We start from the raw sequence: 21,110 nt of genomic DNA on the forward strand, positions 1-21,110 counted from the left end.
GTGGTAAAGGCCTAAAATTTTGCAAGCTGTTGTATCGTAAGCCACCAGGTCACTTCAATCTGACAGGAAGCCTATGAGTTAATATGCTTCAAAAGGCTGTGAAATTAGCAGCCTTGTTTGAGTCTTCCGAACTAAGGATTGTGGTTTCTTTTATTTTATCTGATTTCAGTATTCTTCTGCTACCTTCAGCAGCTGTCTCCTCACACTGAGTAGTAACAGCAGTGTAAGATGATACCACGGGAGGATCTTCAGTCAATTAACTCTTGTTAATACTGCATAGAAGGTAATAGGAACAGTAGTGAAACTTTTCTACATTGAAAACCCTCAGAGATAATCCAAAATGAAATTTTGCATGTACTCTGAACAATAGAAATATCCGTCTAGAACTGTGACAGTTGTGCAGTCAGGTATTCTAGACAAATTTAACTATAGCACTGGTCGTAACTCACATCTGAGTGAAGTAAGTGATACAGTTCATAAAAGTAAGAATCCTTGAGGGGGCATGCTAGCCAGATAGCCTTAAACAATAGTTTTATTTGCTTACAGAAATAGCTTATGAGAATTCACAATATAAGTGCACAAGACAGATATATCTATAGCTTATTCATTCCTATAATGGAAGGAGGACATATTTATAATGGATTATCTCTCTCACTCCCTCTAACAGGCAACAATTTCTTAAGGAATTTTGTAGGCCCCGGGTGCTTTCAATTCCCCACTATGCATCATGTGAGTAGAACCAGCCTGTGTGGCCTTGGGCAAGCTACACAGTCCCAGAGCACCCCTCCCCCAGAAGAAGGGAACAGTCAACTGCTTCTGAGTATTCTTTACCTGGAAAACCATGAACAAGGTTGCCGTAAAATCATAACCAACTTTACGGCACATGATTAATAGATGTCTCCTAGGGCATTGGTCCCCAATCTTTTTTGGAACCGCAGACCAGTTGGGGGGGGTCCGTGCACAGGGGCACCTCCCCGCGCTCACAGGTGGGTGTGGTGTGCTCACACGCATGCACGGGGGTGCTCACATGAGTGGGGTGCGCATGCGTGCCACAACCACACATGAGCATGCCACACCCATCTGCGAATGCACCTGCTCACCTGTGCATGTGCATGAGTGTGCCACACCTACCGTGCTTGTGGGGGGATGGGGGATCTGTCTCCATGGCCCTGCCTGGCAAAGCCCACGGACCGGCACCGGGCCATGGACAGGGGTGGGGACCCATGTCCTAGGGCATGAGGATAACCTGGGCACTCCAGTCTTGTTTCTGAGCCACAGAATGGAAAAAAAGTATGATTTTTAAGATAAACAAGATGTGAATAATATCAGTATAACCATCTGAACAAAACAAATGCTCATGACTTTTCCACTAATTTACATTCTACAACGCCAACAATGGTTATGGAAGGATGTCCTTCCATTGTAGAGAATGAATATATTATGATACATATCAATGTATTACTCTACAGTGTAGGAGAATATCCCTGCTATAAAATGTAGCAAAGCTCCAGTTCATCCCTGGGTAGATCTGTGCTGCCAAGTTCCATCTTGAGCTCTAGGAGCTTCCTGAAGTTATTGTTATCTGTCAGACGACTTGCTCTGACATCCTGTGCCCAGAAGTTGCTTCTGCTAGTGCAAAATGATTCTGTATGTAGTGCTTCACAAATGAGGGAACCTGCCATGTCATAGCCCAACAAATGCTTATTATTGGAGCCCCAGTCCTGAACACTGCTGAAATGGATCCATTTCCAGTTGAGTAAGCTCTAATACTCCACAGGTATCATCAAGCCAGATACTCAATGGGTATGGTGAATAGTGATGGACTAGGACTCCGGAAATGGATTCAAATCCCCATTCAGCCATAGAAATTAAAGAGTGGGCAGACATGGAAAACCTTATTGATATCAATATATGTCAGTTCCAACTTTACAAGACATAACACACTTAGATAGAGCCAGAACTTTCATAGCACTGCAAAATACAGGCCTTAATCCACCTGGCCAGAGTGGGATTTATTTATCCTTTTGCCATGTAGATAGTTTGAAAGAAGAGAAAGAACGAATCCAACCTCCTGGAGTTTTTTAATTTCTTAGATACATTTTCAATGACCCCATGAAAATTCTACAGTGGGTAGCTATCAACTTCTCAAGATATTCTTAATATGCATTTGAGATGTTAAGTCCCTTGATGAAACTGACAGTAATGCTGATATGGGTCTTCATGTATTAGAAAAGAAACCTTTTTTTTTCATATTCCCTGCAATTTTACTAGCGTTATGGCTATTGAAGCCTTGTGAGCTAGCTTTTCAGTTATGCCATCTATGCAGTGCTCTCTCAGATGCTGCATCAAAACTTGTGGCAAAGCCCCTAGACGATGCATAACGTCACTTGCTCAGTGTACCCTTATCCACTAGAACTTCACAGTCAATTAAGCTTAAGTGTGAAGCTTAAGCTAGTCTAGGTCTTTGACTTCACAAATCTGTGTAAATGGGAAGTGGTTAGCAGTTTGGTTTGGTGGAGGAAGAAGAAATGAGAAAAACGTGAAGAATGGAGATCAATTCTGACACTTAATGTAGCAGAGGCAAAAACTCAGACTGGAGTACTGGGTTGTCCTTACCAAACAGAGGGTGTCTAGAGCCCATACAGCAAATAAAGAAATCCTTGCCTATGAGAGGGAGGAGGGGAGGGACAACTGATGTTAAGGATGTCACACACCCCCACTGTAAGAGAAATATTGATTCTGTAATTGTGCTGTTGGAGTAGGAGGAAGGGAATGATTACACTATTGTTTGGGGTGGGGGTGGGCTGCCAAAATAAAAGAAAGTTATACTTACACATTTTGCTAGGACATTTTTTCTATATGCCTTCACCCTGAAAGAAAAAAAAATGCATTATTGTTTCAGTGCATAAACAAAACTAATCTCTTTACAGAGGATGTAATACAAATATATTCCATTATACAATCTAAATCTAAATTCAATTTTTAATCAGGAACAGAGTAGGTTAGTTTAATCAGTGGGTTTTGTATAAATGTTGAGTTGGGACTAAGCATTAAATTTAGACCCTAATATTTTTATAACAAAAGTTGTGAGTCAATAAATTTCTAGTTTATTTTACACACACACATTTTAAGCTACTAGAACCCAAATCAATTTCATGTCTACATTACACATAGAGAAGAAGAAAAATTCTTTTACGTTCCACGCTTCATAAACACAAAGAGGGGTTACAGGGCAGTGTAACAATCCTTTCCTTAAATTCAGAATGGGACATTATTATTTTTTAATCTCTCGAATGGCATCCATTTGGGACAACCCTTCAAGACTATTCAAAAACATCCAGCGATTCGGAATGAAGCTGTCCAGTCTAACCAGCACCAGATACCTGAACCACATATCCATCTTATATAAGCCTCCATGGCTGCTAATGAACCTTTAGGCCAAATTCAAGGTCCTGTTCTGTCCAGTATCTTTGTGTACGTCTTCCATCCAAACCTCTCAGTACAATGGTAGGATTAGGATAGTGTGAGCAAAGGAGCTGTACTGACCCATTTCTGACCCACCGCTACTTCCAAAAACTTTGAAAAAAGCACTCTTAAGAGGGTGCTCTTAAAAGGTAAAGCACTGTTTTCCCATGGAAACAGATGGGGGATCCTTGAGTGGTCACAAAAATCAACAGATGATGTCTGCAACCTATAGGCTATGAGTTGTCCATCCCTGATCAGAGATTTTCATTAGGGCAACCTGGTTTGTGAACTCTTGTATTAGGGGACAAAATTAATGAACGATTACATGAAATGAAACGACTGCTTCACACATGCACTTTTTTCTCTTCTGTTTTATCTTTTAAAAAGGCTGTAATTTCGTTTTGAGTGTTAATACTTCAGTAATGGTTTATACAGAACAGGGATAAAACTACTTATTTGAAGGATCATCAACAACCACAGATGCAATCACCTAATAAATATGTTTAGCTACCTTTTTAAAGAGAGTTAAGATAAACAACTTACGTTTCTCTGCAAATTATTTTGTTTCCAATAGCTGCTTGAATGACTATTTCAAACAGTTGTCTTGGAATAACATCTTTTAAACGTTCGCACATGGATTTAGCAACTGTATATGCTTTGTCTCTGAAAACAATGGGGAAAAAGAAAATATCACAATTTGATAAAGCCTCAATTTATTACTGGATGTTTTAGATCTTATCAAGTGAGAAAAAAGAACAAGAGTAGTTTCAGATCCATAAGAATTTCAATGTACTGAAGGTCAGCAGAGGGGTTCAGGTTCAGGACAGAGTTAGGCATAGCAGTTTTCTATCTGCTGAAGCCACTAATTCTAACATCCTCTCTATGAAGGGGTCACACTACTGACAACCAGAACAGCCACTGGCCACTGCTACTTCTGAACTGCTCACTGAAAAATGGCATGGAACACTTCCTCTTCCCAATATGTTACATTGGCTGGGGCAAAAAGGTACCTAACTGGCAAAATAATTTTGTTGCAGTAATTTTCTATTTGTTTTTCCCTGTGAAAAAAGGCACATAAAGTCACAGGTCTAGTTCTATGCAGATTTTGCAACTGTGGAGTAGAAAAATGTGCTACTGGCTGCCTGGGTGAGGGTTAAAATAGGTTATATTATCTATTTAACCAAATAAATAAATAAGTCAAGGCAATGCAGTGGAAACAAGTCACACTACTGAACAATAATCTCTATGCAATGAAAATGGGAAAGTTTAATTCTTGGAGTAAAACCAAAAGTAGAAAATCATACTTAAATAGCATATCTGGCTACTTTCTGCAATTTTCGTTTATTTATTTTACTTATTTATTTGAAACATTTCTAACCCCCCCCCCCCTTTCTCCTTAAGGATCCAAGGTGGTTTACATCATTCAGAGACAATATTTAAAGCCAAAAACAGTAAGTACAAACATATTAAAAAGGATCAAATAACACAGTAAAAGATGATAAAAAGAAGCATTTACAGTTCTAACTATTACAAAGCATATTTGTTTAATTGTTAGTCTTCTTATGAGAATGCTTGTTTCTTCGGAATACGAGATGTACACCTGTAAGAAGAGCTATATAATTATTTGTTCTTATTTCTTCTCTGTAACAGGAGTGAATCTTTTATTCAACCTACTGATGCACAATAGTAATCAATTCTTCTACAGGATTTCCATTTAAAAGTATGTCCATTTTGACAAGATCAGCTGTCTGATATCCCGCATCTTCATAGTCAAAGCTGAAGAGACAAGAAAAAGTAAACAAAATATTCACTGCTCAAAGCATTTTCATATTTAGCTTTTCAGAAGATATTTTAATACATGACTAGCTCTTCAAATAACTGAACAAATAAATCCATAGTTGTTCTCAGCAAAATGTTCTCTTTTCCAATTACTGATGAATACAATCATGCTAGGAAAATTTTCCCACCACAGAACACCTCACAGTTCCAGCACAGACCAAGATGTAAAGTCACTCTTTAGTTCAACTAAAGCTATGAAAAGACAGGTCCAAGCAGTCATTACTCCTCAAATTTCTACACTTGAGGTGAGATTTCTTTTAGAGGGCTTTTCTCTGCTTTCTTCTGAAGTATTCCTACAGCTTCCACTAGAGTATGCTGGAGGACTTAAAATAAAGGACAGATAGTAAATGACAGGAATTATCTGTCTAGAAATACCAGACTTTCAAAACATACCTGGAGAGCAGTGACATTTAAACTTGCCTATTCTGTTCCGGACCACCACTGTCATGACAACAGGGCCAAGAACCCCAACAATTCCCAAGTCATGAGGCTAAGAGAAAGGCAATCTCTGTCCCGAAATCTTGGAAACCGCTGGATATTTAGTATTTTTCTCAGTCTGTGGAATTTTGGAAACCACTCAAACACAAAAATTACATTACCTAGCATATCCAGATGAGATGGATTTCAGAGTATCATAGAAATCTACTACAATTTCATTCATTGGAAAGAGATACTTCATCATGACTCTGTGGTCATCAATGTACACCAGGTCCTTCTGAACAGCCCTTCGGTTCTGACAAATGATAAGCAGTTTGACAATCAACTGAGGCTAGTGTAAGATATCTTCACCAAGTCTTATACCTCTGATAGCTGAAAGCCAAATTCAGTTTTAGGCTCAAATAAAATGACTGGGTTTTGTTAATCAAGTCATGGAAATCACAGTTGTTTCAATTGGTCTGTCCTGGATGAACTAATTGGATTTAGCTCTGTCTTTAAACTGAGAAATTAATAATATCCAACCTGAATATTAATGTATAACCTCACAGGCCAAGCTCTAAAGTTTATTCATGGGTGGGTTAGATCTAAACTACAGTGGTGCCTTGACTTACGAACGCCTTGACCTACAAACATTTTGACTTACGAACAGCTCCGTTCGCAAAATTTTGCTTTGACTTGCAAACGGAGCTTTGACTTACAAATGGAAAAAGGCAGGGGAAAGGGGCTGGAAATTCAAATATACTAACTGTTGGTGGCAAAGAGGCTGCTTCTTTGTAGCTCTTTCACCCCAACGGTTCGGCAAAGGGATACGGCGGTGGCGGTCTGGCTGGGAGGCAAGGACCCAACCCAGCCGGGCTCTGGCTCCCGGCGCTGGCTCCGTCCCCACTGCTTGCTTTCCGGCCAGGATCCAGGATGGGTCCTCGCCTCCCGGATGGGCTCTCACTCCCGACATTGGGTCCGTCCGTTCTGCTTGCTTCCCGGCTGGGTTCTGCCTTCCAGCGCTGGCTCCGTCCCTGCTGTCCAGCTGGGAAACAAGCAGCGGGGACGGAGCCAGCGCCAGGAGGCAGAGCCTGGCCAGGAGGCCATTTGAATTTCCTGGGCTCCTGCCTCCCAGCGCTGGCTCCGTCCCCACTGCTTGTTTCCCAGCCGGGGAGCAGGGACAGAGCCAGCGCCGGGAGGCAGTGGCCGGGAAATTCAAATGGCCTCCCCGCTGGGCTCTGCCTCCCACCAAGGGGTCCTTCCGTGCTGCTGGCTTTCCAGCCAGGCTCTGCCTCCCGGAGCGCAGCTGGGAAGCGGGCAGCGTGGACTGACCCCGCAGCGGGACCCTGGGAAATTCAAATGGCCTCCCCGCTGGGCTCTGCCACCATGGGGTCCCTCCACACTGTGTGCTTCCCAGCTGGACTCCGGGAGGCAGAGCCCGGCCAGGAAGTGAGCACAGATGGACCCAACATTGGGAGGTAGAGCCCGGCCGGGAGGTGAGGACCCATCCTGGCCGGGCAGCAGTGGTAGAGCCCAGGCCAGGTGGCGGTGGAAGCCCGGGTCGCCTCCTGGAGGCCTCCCACCGACAGTAGTCTTGGCTTCAGAAGAGGGACAACTAACAAACACATCCTATAAGGCTGAAAGAAAGGAAATGCTTAGCCCAGGCAAGCTCGACAACTGACAAAACGTAGGATTTGAAGGCTCTACTATACAGGAGTATAGAAGATAAACAGTAAAAGTATTTTATATTCTATTATTATTAACATTTAGTAGGTATGAATTGCTGGTCAGGATCAGTATTTTTTCCCAAACGCTGAGGTCTGTCCATCATGGCTATCTATACTAAATAACTCCAATTAAGTGTTCACTATGTTCTAGGACAGAAGTGAGGAAACAGTTTAAGGAGCGCAGCCCATCCCACAACCTGTGGCCAGGTGATATCAAGGCCACAGCCAAACCCAGGTATCAGTGGCACATCCTCCCCAGTGTTCCAGGTGATATCAAGGCTATAGCTAAACCCCGACATCACTAGCTAAAGGACCAACGGGGACGCTGTGGGGACAGCAAACCTGGGCACATTTGGCCAGTGGTTTGGAATCCAGTAAAGTTCAGCAGTGAGGACTGAGGCCTTAAACCTACTGGCAGTCTCACCTAGAGTAGACCCATTTGATTAATGCAAAACACACAAATGTTGGCTTGCCATTCAGTACTTGATTCAATGCTGTGTAGATGGAATCACAAATTGAATTAACACCTCACCTTTTTCCAAGTGGTAGCAGCTTTCATTGTGTTATCTTTGAGATAAAATGGTAATTTGAAATACACAATCCTCCTTGTTTTTTTCAGCTAGAGGGCATAGAAGACAATGGGTCACACATCTGTGTCACATCTGATCAGATTTAGTGCCCTGCCTTCGCGAGGCATCCATGAGCCACATTAGACCTATTACCCAAGGGTTGTCATCGCCCCCTCAAGGGAATATGACCAGTTTACATGTTATAATGAAACTCAAGATGCCCATGTGAACCAGGTGTGTGACCTACATGTGACCCAGAGTCCTCTCCAATATGCAGAAATTCTGTAGCAAAATGTTTCCTGGAAAACTGCAAACCACTGGACTAACTTGCTACAATTAAAATGGCCTCATTTAATGTGTTAATGCCCTCAGCTCAATAAACCTACTTGGCACAGAGTTATTATTTTTCCAATATATTCATCAGGGGTTACAATCGTTCCCAAAACAATAGGCTCCAAATATTCTGCCACAACTGACTTCTCAGGAAACTCAACGGGATTTATGATGGTGATCTCCTGTGTCCTAAGTGCCTGCAAAAAAAAAAAAAAAAAAAGGGAGGGGGGAAGAGGAGGAGAAGAACACCAAGTTACATAGGCTTCTGGGCACTAGTTCCGAACAAAAGCTGAATTCTGCAACATGTCATAACTCTGAAATTGCACTTACTAATTTAAATATGGGATAGATCTGATTTTTACATCCCAACAGGACAGGAAATCCTACTCTCAGCTGTTAGTTCTTAAGTCTCCTTTTCTGGAAGGAGGCAAAGCCAGAACATAGATTCACATGGAGATTACGAATTCCCTACCTCCAAGAATGAGAGGAGGCAATACTGTGGAGTAATTCACATAGATATGCAATGAGCAGTCTCTCATATGAAATCATATATCAGTCTAGTACTTCATAGGCTACCTCCCTGTGAAGGAGGTTAAACTTAGTCCCCTATGTTGACAAAAATGAAACCACAAGCAAGGGGGTAGGACACATCTCGGGGGAATCCCAAGGTTTCCAAAAGCTACAAGTACCAGAATCCTACTAGTATTTGAATAAGGTTTGTGTAACTTCTGTTGGCTAGTTGGAGCTAATTGACAAGATACTGGCATGTGTCTCAGCCACATGCCTGGTCACACACCCAACTGTGAAGGAATGATGGACCAACATCCATCAATTAACCTTTGTATTTTTAAAGAACAACAAAGGCAGCATCACCAGTAGCCCCAAAATACAACCTAATTAAGACACAGTATGCTCAGTACCAGCAACTGAGTTTTGAGTTTTGGCTTGCTTGAGACCCTTGCAAATTATAGTATTCTGGAGGAAGCCATGACTGGTGGACTGATTGCCGGCATGAATGTTTTTCCTACTGGTAGGATAGGGATTATAGCATCATGATATTTATGAAAATTCAATAAATAAAAACTGAAGATGCACTTTAAGAATGTAACATATTTTTCAGTGTATAAGGCTCCCCAATGTATAAGACAACCCTCTAATTTTTACCCTTGTCAGAGCCGGAGGAGCAGTCAATGGGCAGCCGCAAGGGGCAGCCCAGCGCAGCTGCTCCTCCACCTCTGTCTCCTGCTGCTGCTGCCTCCACCACCCGATCACCCCCCTCCAGTGCGACTGCCGGGACTTAACTCCAGCTCACATTGCCACCTTGTCCCCTGCCCAAAGGAGATGATCGCTGGAGGAGGCGATCTGGCAGCGGCAATCAATGGGCAGCATGGCCGAGCATGGCTGCTTCTTTGCCTCAGTCTCTGCCTCCTCCTGCTGCTGCAGTCTCCTCCAACGCCACTTGCGGGCTCCGCAGCAGGAGTCGGAGACTGAGGCAAAGAAGCAGATATGCTCGGCTGCCTCTCGCTGCTGCCCATTGATTGCCACTGCCGCCGCCGCCGCCAGATAGCCTCCTCCAGTGATAGTCTCCTTCGGGCAGGGGACAAGGCGGCGACGTGAGCTGGAGGTAAGCATCAGCAATGGCACTGGAGGAGGCGATCAGATGGTGGAGGCAGGAGTCAATGGGCAGCCACGATAGGTGGCTGAGTGCGGCGGCTGCTCCTCTGCCTCTGTCTCCTGCTGCCGCTTTTCATGTGTAAAACAACCCTCAATTTTTCCTCTAATTATTTTAGGAAAAAGTGTTGTTTTATACACAGAAAAATATGGTAATTAAATGCCTTCAACGGTGGTAGAAATACAAAAGCAAATCACCATTTGGCAATCCGGAGTGTTCCATAATCTCAGAAATTTGTCCTGCATCATAGTTCTTTCCAGGCCTTTCTCTACTTAATGTTAACTATTGTTTAGGATTACTTTTTGAATCTGTATACTTAACTGGTACTTGGTTAGACTGGTTAAGTCATTGTAACTAGTCTAACAAGTACCAGAAGCAACATTAGAAGCTAGATTTCAGTGTCTGGTTTAAGCTAGGAAGTACAGCTATACTAGCTCAGACATAATGTTAAACCAAAATCAGTACTAACCGCAGAAGGGAGATTGGGCCGTAGGATAGGGGTAGGTTTATGAGCCCACAAGTTGGTCCTAATTGTCTAGAACTGTGATTTGGCACTTGGCCTAGCACAGTGGCCTGAGTGCCCAAACTTTAAAAAAAAAAAAAAAGAAAAAAAAAAGAAACAGCGGGCAGTGAGCGGCAGCAGCAGAAGAACCGGAAGCGGCGGAAGGGGGAATCCCAGGCACGGAGGTGCCTCGAGACCCCACTCTGGATCCGCCGCCAGCACCAGCTGCTCTGGATCCTGGCCTGCCGAAGCACCAGCACTGAGGTTGCAGCCACCTCCACAGGTTTGGCTGCGCAGGGGGGGGGTAGTGATCCGGTGACTTATTGCTTGCATGCCCGCAGAAAGAGCTCTGCATGCCACCTTGGCACATGTGCCATAGGGTCACCATCGCTGGCCTAGCATGATAGGTCAAAGCAGGCTACATAAGTGATGTCACCCACTGATTATTTTTATTTATTCTTTTTTAAAAATTAATGTCAGCTACAATTTACCCAATGAGTTTCTGTGGAATGTATAATTTATTTGACAGTTTCTTTAAACTTTAAAAGTCCTTCATCACCTTTATCAATTTCTGTGAAGAAAGAATCGCCTTATAGGGCACGGTAGGAGCTGTCAGAATGACAGATGCATTGTATTCTTGCTCCAAGCGCTGATTAAAAACTTCCATATGCAAAAGGCCAAGGAACCCCAACCTGCAAATACAACATTTACACTGCATTCTTTTAAAAAGGCATCAAAGTACAATGTCAGTCACGCAACGGTGGTAAAGAATTGTTCTTCTACCAACAGTTCAATACAAACTAAGTACATTAAACGTCTGAGCCAAATAAAATCACAAGAAATTGTCCAGGCTGCAAGGCAGCAGCGATTATCACATCCATCAACACTTCCCAAAGTTGAAGGCCAAAACAGTTGATTGTATTCAATCAGGCTCACCTCCATCCTGCTCCCAAGGCAAGGCTACTATCACGGTGGAGAGAGACGCTAGAGTCGTTAAGTCTCAATTTTTCTAAAGCACTTTTCAGGTTGTTATATTCCGACTGGTCCACTGGGTACATTCCTGTCAATACACAAAAAACTTTGATCGATCAAAGCAGTTGATCAATTTCCTCATACACCTGATTTAGGACATTCTTTACAACCAATTGTAAAACCTCTTTCTGCAACTGCTTCATTTGTAGCCCACAAATGACATCAGCTTTTTAATCAGCCCATTTTTACCATGGGACTTCTCTCCTGCACCACCACAGCCTCCATCCACTCCAAAGTATCTGCCCCAAAGGATCTTTCAACACTGCAAAACAGGTTGTATCCTCTTGATTCCACTGACAGAAGCAGTTCCACCACAAAAGGAATGAATTGGATTCCATCCCAAATCCTTAATCTCATCTCACACATAACGGCCTTAAATACATTTGTCACAACTTTCCAGGGCAATAAAGCATCTGGAATATTTCATAGACACTTTGAGGTGAGGTAACTGTTTCTTAAAATTGAATCTGATAAACTGTTTATCCATGAAAGGCTACACTGCCATGACACAAAATCCAAATCAACAGACCATCTTATTTAAAGTCACTCTTGCAATACATGACAATTTTCACAGACAGTGATGCATCACCCAGCATAATTTATAGAAATCCACCACGTACCCGAAAATGAGAGCACTATAAGCAATCAACTGTCCTTTTTAAAGCAGACTTGCATTACAAGAGCAGGACAAAAATCAATCAAAAGCTTAATGCCCAATCACATGTTTAAACTCTACAAGAACACATCCCACTGTATTCCTCTTGAAAAACATATCTTCTCCTCAAGTCCCCTCTTTCCAAATGCTCTCATAGCTCTCTGCACTTTAACAAGAAGGACAGTCATACCCAAACCACCACAGGAACCAAAGAAATCTAGAGAAATTCATGCTTCTAGTTACAGCAGGAATTTTCCAGTAACTAAGACTTTATAATAGATTCGGCACTTTGCTAATATTAATATACATTAAACTGGTTCCTGGCTTTTAAACAACTTCATCTTACCTGCAAAAACCATTGGTTTTGCTGATCTAAATCCAGGAAATAGTTCCACTGGTTGGTTATGTAAATAGATTGTATCTCCTATTTGAGCTTCTGTAATCTCTTTCATTCCAGCAATAAGATAGCCAACCTGGCCAGCATATCTAAATAAAATTGGCATTACATTGAAATATAAACTACATTAAATGTTTCAAATGTCAACCCTCACAGAAATCCTTGGGTTTGGAAACTTGGGTGCAAATTATCAATTGCCAAAAATGTGGATCAATTGCCAAAAATGTGTGAAATCCCTTCTGGCATGCTCATTGGTACAATCTTTTTTCTCCCCTAACTGTGACACAGCTTTTATAAATTAATAGAAATCATTTTCTTATTGCCTGAAATCCTCTACTTTAAAGATAAGACACCTGGAAGTAGCGCCTAAATGCCATCAGTGAGATGAACTTTCTGGTTTTAGAAAGAAAATGATTGTACTTTGCATTTATCCCGAATACTTAAAAAAAATACAAAAGCTGAGAAATGTGCTGACAGTCATAGGAACAAAGGATTGACATATCTGAAAAGACAACACACAACAGATTTGATGGGGTGAAGCGATCAAAAACACTTACAGTTTATGCGTTAGCTGCTCACCAGGTCTCAGAATTCCCACTTCGTTAACTTCATAAATCTTTTTTGTGTAAGCCGATGTTATCTTCTGGCCTTTATGAATCTCTCCACCAAACAGTGCTATGTTAGCAATCACCCCTCTGAACTGATCAAAAGTAGAGTCAAACACCAAAGCCCTTAATGGATCGTGTATGCTAGCCTGGGGTCTGTTAAGAAAGAATATACAGGCTTTACTGTATCACGTATCAGGGTTTTTATTTTTAATTGTTTTTTTTCTTAATTTTCATAGGGATAGTAGTTATGGTACAAAAAGGGGGACCAGGTAAAAGAGAGGGGGGGAAAGGGTAGGAAAGGGTTAAATTCCAGAGAGCAAAAAGTATTCTTACGTCCGCTTATACAATTATATTAAAAATGAAAATCATACAAAGAGGGGGGAAAAACATTATAGCAATTTTCCAATATATCTATCATTGCTAATCTTCCATTTTTTTGGACCTTCTCTTTCTTTTTATCTTTAAGATTACTAATTTTATAGGTTTAGTCTTATTCTGCCACGTTTATATCTATTGCTCTAAATCAATTTTATAACCATTAGTGATTATTTTATCATATATTCTTTCACCACAAAATACCTTCTTACATTTAACAATATTTATTTCCACTGCTCTATCTCCATATTCTAACCAATATTTTGTGCCCCTCTTATCATTTTGTTTTTCATTTTCCATCTTATAGACGATGCATCCATTCTCAAGAGCTTCATACACTCCATTTATTGTCCCATCTGCCACAGCATGTGTCCCATCATCTCAATTCTTCTCCCTTTTATAGTAAAGTTCACCATTTGCTGCACTTCTGCTCCTGACATCTCCATAAGCGAGAGGGAATTAGCTCTCCACCCCATTGTATCTTCACCTTTTTCTTCTGAAGCCTTCTGGGGTTTAAGAATAAAATTGCTTTCCTCTGTGCTTTTAAAAAGTTAATTTCCTGTCACAGTTCAGTTTTTTCCTCCATCTTTAGTGTAAAACAAAACAAAAGGAACTGGTACATGTACAGAAGTACAGATTATGAGAGATGAAGCCTCAGGATGTAGAAAACAGAATGAAGCTCTTTATTTTGTGTTCTTTAAATGGGTTGTTAAAAAGCTCTGGCTCAACGAAAGAAGGCGGCTTTGTGGAAATGTGGAAACGCATTGAGCCAGAGCTTTTTAATGACCCATTTTTCCCATCTTCACTGTAAATTCCATTTGTGTGGAACCCACCTCTTTAGTGTTTTCAAATAGCTGATCCATCTCTGCTTTTATCTGTTCTTAATATTCTTGAGAACGTCTTGTTTCATGATTGGAGGTATTATCTGGATTTCTTTCCAGCAGATAGTAACCACAGTAGTTATTCACAATGGTAGCTTATGTCTTGGGGCAGAAACATTTACAATTCAATCTCTCTCCAGACTTCTTCCTAGTTAGCAATGGTTGACAGTGGGAAGGGCTTTTCCCAAGACTGTTTCTGGCTGCTTCACAGATTTAAATCCATCAGTAGTTTATAGTTCTATTGTCCTGCGAGTTTTATTGCCACAAAAGAATCAAAGTTGTTTTCTCCCCCCCCCCTTTCTCCTTCTTTCTATTTCTCCCAGTCAATCCTGGGGAGGGGGGGATCTACTTGCCAGTCTGGCCAGATATAAATTTAGTCACTTTCTCTGATAGATTGCACCCACTCTCTTCATTGTTTAGGTCCTTAAGAGTTCCATATGTAAAGCAAGCCACTTATTTCAAGCTCTGGTCAAGATTGTTTCCAAAATCCTTCTGTACTTTTCCCACTCTCTGCCATTGGGGCATTCACAGCTTTGTGCCAGGATGGCACTCACTTGATTTCTGCTTCAGATGCTACTTCAAAGAGAGGCCAATCCAGGGATTTCCCCCCTCCCCCAGCCTTCTCAGTCATATTCTGTTACTTCAGACTTTCCCTTCTCCTAGTAAAAGTCCTTTCCCCTCCCCCAAGTTTTTTTTTGGGGGGGGTCAAAGCTGAGTGGTCTCGGTCAGTTTCAGGCAGTCTCCTGAAACCCAACCAATCTCACTGCAACAAAGCCCCCCCCCCCCATATCATGTTATTTTTTAGTACATTATGTATTTTGCTCAAATGATCAAATTCAATAATAAGAGCAAAGAGTGAAAGTTATGACTGAATCGCTCAGTGAATTAAGGCAACTGAGTGCAGGACAAGGAGTTCAGTTCCACGCTATGCCTCCCAGGAGATGAGCCAGCCTATGCAGCCTTGAGCAAAATGCATGGCCCTAAAGCATCATCCAAATGACAAATGGATAAACCACTTCTGAGTGCTTTAATCATAGAAAACCATGAAAAGGGTCACTCTAAGTCAGAATCAAAATGATGGCACATAATGAATGAAAAGATAAATAAAGTATAAACTCCATACATATGATACATACAATTTTGGGATATGTATGCCTCTCCACATACTTATTTTTCATTACGTGCAATATTTTAAAATTAAGACCAAGGATTACAGAAATTATTAAAGGAAGTGAACATCCAGTTCCAATTTCAAAGAAAAAGTATAATTCTTTTTGGTTCAAGGAAGGATACAGAGCCGTAGCTTTTTACTCTGGCTTTTTAAACTGTTTCAGTGACAACTGATTACTATTATGATTTTAACTGTTTCTCTTTTTTTCAATTTTGTCTATTAGCTACCTTTCTAATAGGTTAAAAAATCTAATGAATCTAATAAAAAATCTAATAAATAAAAACTGACTGAATTAGAAATCTAAGCATAACTATAATGGATATTAATTTTCACTAGCCTAAATGATGACAGAAAATAAAACTTACGGAGGGATCCTTTCAATAACTTCCTGAAGTATTTTTTCAACATTTGTTCCAAGCTTAGCAGAAATCTAGAAAGAAGTTAAAAATACAAATCACTCTTAATTGAAGACAACAATAAGAGCACACACTAGTTAACAAACTATCAAGCACTCCTTTTGTACTGTGTATTTTATGATGACCAATTATAACTGCAATGAATTGGAGGCAACCACATACATACAGCAACCTTTTTAAGTTCACTCCATAGGCATACCTTGTACTCAGAAACATAGACAAAAAGAAAGATTAGGACTGTCTATTATCCCTAGAAAACAACTTATACCTAAAACTAACTATATACTTTTTAGCCTTATAGACAACAAGAAAATTTTAGACATCAAAAAGAAATACTTTCAGAAGACTCTGAAATCCTGAACAGATACTCCTCCTCAAAGCCACTTCCACAGCTGGCCATATCAACCACCTATTTTGTCCACATGCTGAGACAAGCTAACCATGGGGGCTAATTTGGAAAAGTCTGGAAAGGACACTGAAGGGTTTTACCCACACATCCCGCGAGACACTGTCTGCAGATGCCTTGCACCTGTCCATGCTTCCCCAACTGCTCGGTGAGGATATATACTAGAACCTTACAAGATATATACTAGATGCTTACAAGAGGACCCATTACATTGAAGTCATGCAAAAGACTTTTACCAGCAACAGGCCAAAACAAATATACAAACCTAAAAAGACATCTTACCCTAATGCACTCTTCTCTCGGAATATCAAATACTCTTTCAATTTGATTTTCTACTCTCTCAGGATTCGCATTCTTTAGATCAATCTACAAAACAATGTTATTTTAACAATATAAGTAACAAACACAAGAGAACAGAAGTTTGCAATAAACTCTTAACTATACACAAAATGAAGAAAGCAAGCCCTGGGTGTAAATCCAATAGATCCACTAAACCAGTTGTTGACTCATGAGCTAACATCTATGTAAGCCTCACTGAGATAATGACCAAAATCCTGTTTAAATTCTTAGAAATTAAATATTCCTTTCACCTGTCCAGGAAGAATCTTTAATTACCAAAAAACCTCTGTCACCAGGATGACTTTACTGGTAGCAGCAATTTTCCATAATTAAAGAACCTCCTCCACCACATCACTCATGGGTTCTGGGCAATCAAATGACTCATGTAGGCCTCCGTGTGGGGGAAGGAAATGTTTATTTCCCAAAAAATATTGCCCCAGTTGATGACATCATCAACCTTATGCCACAGAATTGACACAAACAGGATTTCAGCCTGTTTATCCACTCTAGTTGGTGGATGGATTCAGGCCATATTCTCTAATGATTCTTTTAAAAATGTACGTTGTATTTACACAATCTTTTTTCCCCTCAACATTTAGTAGCTAGCTGGGAAGCTTTTGTGTTTTTTAAGAATGACAGCAGCTTAGTGATCTTCCATCAAGGAGATGCAGTTTATTTAGAATAGCAATGTGAAGAAGGAAGTCTTTAATTCAACATCACTATATTTCCTATAGAAGCAAATCAAAAGTTCTGCATAAGGTATCTTTGGAAGTTCTGTGTGCATGCACTTTATTTTCATTGTTTTACAAATTCTACATGTACACCTTCACAGTCTAAAATTGGGTATGAAAGGAAATATGAGGGATAAAGCAAAACATAAGTTTTCTAAACCAAAACTTTGAGCAACTTAAGAAAGCCTATCACAAAGCACAGGCAGGATAAGCACATTTAAAATCCTGTTGCTGTTTGGAAAAAGAAAAGGAGGAGGAAATAAGAGCCTGACAGTCCTTAACACAAGACCAAACAAAAAGTGAAGGACAATCTTGTACATGGTTACTTAGCACTTAAGTCCCCATCCTTTCAAAAGGGCTTACTCTCCAATATTTGTACAGAACTGCACCCTCCATGACCAAAGCTAAATCACTGAAGAGAAAAAGGTGGTCTAACCAGAAACTTAAGCTGAACAGAGAATAAAGGACAAGAAGAAAGACTAAGAAAAATCAAAAAGAGATGGGAAGATAATATATTTTTAAGTGAAGTGGCAGTCATTTGTAGTGAACGCTAGTGGAAAAAGACAGTCACCATAAAGAAATATAAATATACAGAGACAACATACAGTCAGGACATTAACTCCTGCCATTCACCTCTGTCACAAATCCATAGGCTGTAAACACAGGCACGTCACTTATGCCAAAATCATTATTTAAGAGTTATTCAGACTGTATGAAGTATGGTATTACCTTATTTATAACAGGAATTATAGCGAGTTGTGATTCAAATGCAAGAAAAAAATTTGCTACAGTTTGGGCTTGAATACCCTAGGGGGAAAAATATATTACACATTAGAAGGTCATGTTTATGCTCTTTTGTTTCCCCAAAATATGTAGCACACAAAAGGAAATCAAATGCCCTCCTCCCACAATGTGCACATGACAATAGATCTTAACAGGTTGTGTAACTGGTCATCCCCAACAACAAGCCAGGCTAAGTCATTGTGAAACCAGGTCTGAATGCAATGTTTCTGGATTATATCTTGCACACACCCAAATATGATGTATAAGGGCTCTCTCTGGAACTGCTGTATGGGCACAGAATGCTCTTTAGTATGAGATACCACTAGAGTACTTTCTGCAGGGTGCTTTTTCCCCCAGTGTGGTTCATGAAGTGGTACAAACAACTGTGAGGGAAAGACCTAAACCGCTAGGTACAGCAAAAGCTCTAGGGTCATTGGTTCTCAACCTTGGGTTCCCAGATGTTCTTGGACTACAACTCCCAGAAATCCTGGCCAGCACAGCTAGTGGTATAGGCTTCTGGGAGCTGTAGTCCAAAAACACCGGGGGACCCAAAGTTGAGAACCACTGACCCTAGAGCTTGTGCTGTACCTAGTGGTTTAGAGAAAAGCCTGGATAGTTATTTTATAAACATGCACTGGCGCATGTGTATTCAGATCTCTGATACCAAACGGTGGCTTGGAGGTGATCAATGAAGCTGATTATCACTATACTTGTGAATTTTGGGGGATACACGACTTTTTTGGATAGTTTTATATGCTGGAAAATTTCATATGGTAACATAATAAGAGCAAGGTTTAAATTCTCCGAAGTGCTCTAAAGCAGGCACGGGTGGTTTCAGGGCACCCCTGCCAGGCTTCTGATGTCTTCCCCTGCACCATCAGAGCTCTGGCGGGGATCTCCACGGCCACATTCGTCTTGCGAAAAGGGACAATCGCCTAGCGAGGCACCAAAACCCTAGCCAGACCCATTCATCTAGCGGGTTTTTCATGATGCGAGGCAGTCGTCTTGCGGGGCACCACTGTATGTATTAACTTGCAATAGGACATCTAATCATTGTTCTGAGAACAAAACACACAGAGATTACCCTTATTATTTGTAAATCAAAGGAAAACATGTTTAAGTCCTACCTCATTTGCATCCACTACCAGCAGGACACCTTGGCAAGCTGACAATGATCTTGATACTTCATAATTAAAATCAACATGGCCCTATTCAAAGGACAGGAAAAAAGTATGGTCCATAAATGTCAAGAATAGTACTTCTTTAACTGCTTAGTCTAGTTAAAAATACTGTCAATCAAATGTCATAAAGTCATGGTGTTCCATATTCTCAATCATTTTTAGCATACAATCTGAACTCATTTTCAGCTATTTCTTGAATTCGTTTTCTGAAAGATAGTATAGATGCTGTCCGTAATCAAGTTAATGAAAGACATATTCTGAGCCAGCGGAACCTACTGGCAACTCCCTGAGGGCTCTTCTTATTGATTTAGCATGATTTCACAGTATGTTATGAGAGAAACAGATAGAATACTAGTTACCTAATCGTAACTAGGATTGGCTAAAATAACCCTTTGATCTTATGTTCTACCTCTAAGTGAAAGGGCAGAAGAAGGGGCTACCCCGGCTGCTGGCAGCTGCCGCATCATGCCAGGAGTGTACGCACGTCACTGAAGCAGAATGCAGCTACAACCTTTAGGCAGAAGTTTCCCACACACATACACTTTGTTTTAAAAAGACAACACATTATAGAAAAACAGATGTGGTTATTTCCCCAATTTCAATCTGGCACACCACTAGATGTCAGGAGCATGCTGAAGCAATAAGTCCTGTGATGGGATTCAATAGGGCTGTAAAGTGATCTAACCATTACACTCATAACAATACTCTGCTGCTTACATTTTAGAACAGTGTACCTTTGCCCAAACCCATGTACAAAAGCAAATCAAAACTGCAGACAACTAATTTTGCTCCAGCCCCACAATAAAAATACAAACACCCAAATTAAGTTATAATTAGGTGATAATTTTAGCCATTGTGATAATTAACTTACAGGTGTATCAATGAGATTTAAGAGGTAGTTTGTTCCTTCATAATTATAAATGAGAGAGGCAGTCTGTGCTTTAACAGTGATTCCTCTTTCCCGCTCCACTTGCAGTTTATCCAGTACCTGTTTATTATGCTCAGTTTTAGCAATTGTTCCTGAAGAGTTAAAACATATCTGATTACTTATGTACTCTTTAAGTAAGAAGATAATGGGTTGTATCCCACAACATTTCACTATCCTCCATCCAAGGCATCCATCAACTGAAGGGGAGGTACTTTTCATAGGTGTTTCCTTTTTCCCTTACACCCCAAACCACCTACCATGTTATTCTGAAACATCCTCCTAGCCCCCAAAATAGAAGCAAGTCAGTTGATGGGAGAGGAACAGCAAAAATAATCTTCCTTCCCCATCTTCTATTTACACACATTTCTACATGCTCAAAGACATACAGAATATACAACTCTGTGACTGTATATAGTTATATATTTTTATGTACACACATGGCTACAAAAATATCAATTTGCATATACTAGCTTTCCTAATCTACTGAGATTAAGAAAGCTGTGTTATGCATAATTGTTGTAAAATTCAACAGCACATCAGACATAAAACTCCTAGGGAAAGGTATCAAATACATTTGCTCCACAATGTTATGAAGTTGGAAGGCAGACATATGGATATTTATATTTTCACGCTTTCTGTGTCAATTAGACAAAATGCACTTTTTAAATGCAGGCAAACAGTAG

At 40.7% G+C, this 21,110-nt stretch overlaps 1 protein-coding gene and 1 long non-coding RNA gene across 8 annotated transcripts in view; one reads left to right on the plus strand and one right to left on the minus strand.

The window, feature by feature from the left end:
* Positions 1–21,110, minus strand: part of GUF1 (GTP binding elongation factor GUF1) — a 28,159-nt gene that overhangs the window by 328 nt on the left and 6,721 nt on the right. For 4 of the 7 annotated variants that reach the window (XM_073001204.2, XM_078394714.1, XM_078394713.1 and 1 more), the window contains 14 exons: positions 20,371–20,519; positions 19,446–19,526; positions 18,265–18,342; positions 16,748–16,831; positions 16,009–16,073; positions 13,166–13,369; positions 12,558–12,697; positions 11,461–11,584; positions 11,084–11,216; positions 8,404–8,547; positions 5,904–6,037; positions 5,140–5,241; positions 4,009–4,128; positions 2,834–2,870 (listed from right to left, as the gene is read on the minus strand). In XM_073001204.2, the coding sequence (XP_072857305.2) occupies positions 2,834–2,870; positions 4,009–4,128; positions 5,140–5,241; positions 5,904–6,037; positions 8,404–8,547; positions 11,084–11,216; positions 11,461–11,584; positions 12,558–12,697; positions 13,166–13,369; positions 16,009–16,073; positions 16,748–16,831; positions 18,265–18,342; positions 19,446–19,526; positions 20,371–20,519 (1,595 nt within the window). Of the gene's footprint in view, positions 1–1,131; positions 1,268–2,833; positions 2,871–4,008; positions 4,129–5,139; positions 5,242–5,903; positions 6,038–8,403; positions 8,548–11,083; positions 11,217–11,460; positions 11,585–12,557; positions 12,698–13,165; positions 13,370–16,008; positions 16,074–16,747; positions 16,832–18,264; positions 18,343–19,445; positions 19,527–20,370; positions 20,520–21,110 lie in introns of all 7 variants that reach the window. The other 3 variants (XM_078394712.1, XM_078394715.1, XR_012087614.2) reach the window with 2 other exon arrangements.
* LOC140707507 (uncharacterized) lies at positions 153–5,378 on the plus strand. Its single transcript, XR_012087616.2, has 4 exons — positions 153–283; positions 4,354–4,471; positions 4,867–4,916; positions 5,116–5,378. It is a non-coding gene; the product is annotated as an uncharacterized LOC140707507 (long non-coding RNA).

This window comes from Pogona vitticeps, chromosome 5 (genome assembly GCF_051106095.1).
Source record: "Pogona vitticeps strain Pit_001003342236 chromosome 5, PviZW2.1, whole genome shotgun sequence".
NCBI lineage: Eukaryota > Metazoa > Chordata > Lepidosauria > Squamata > Agamidae > Pogona > Pogona vitticeps.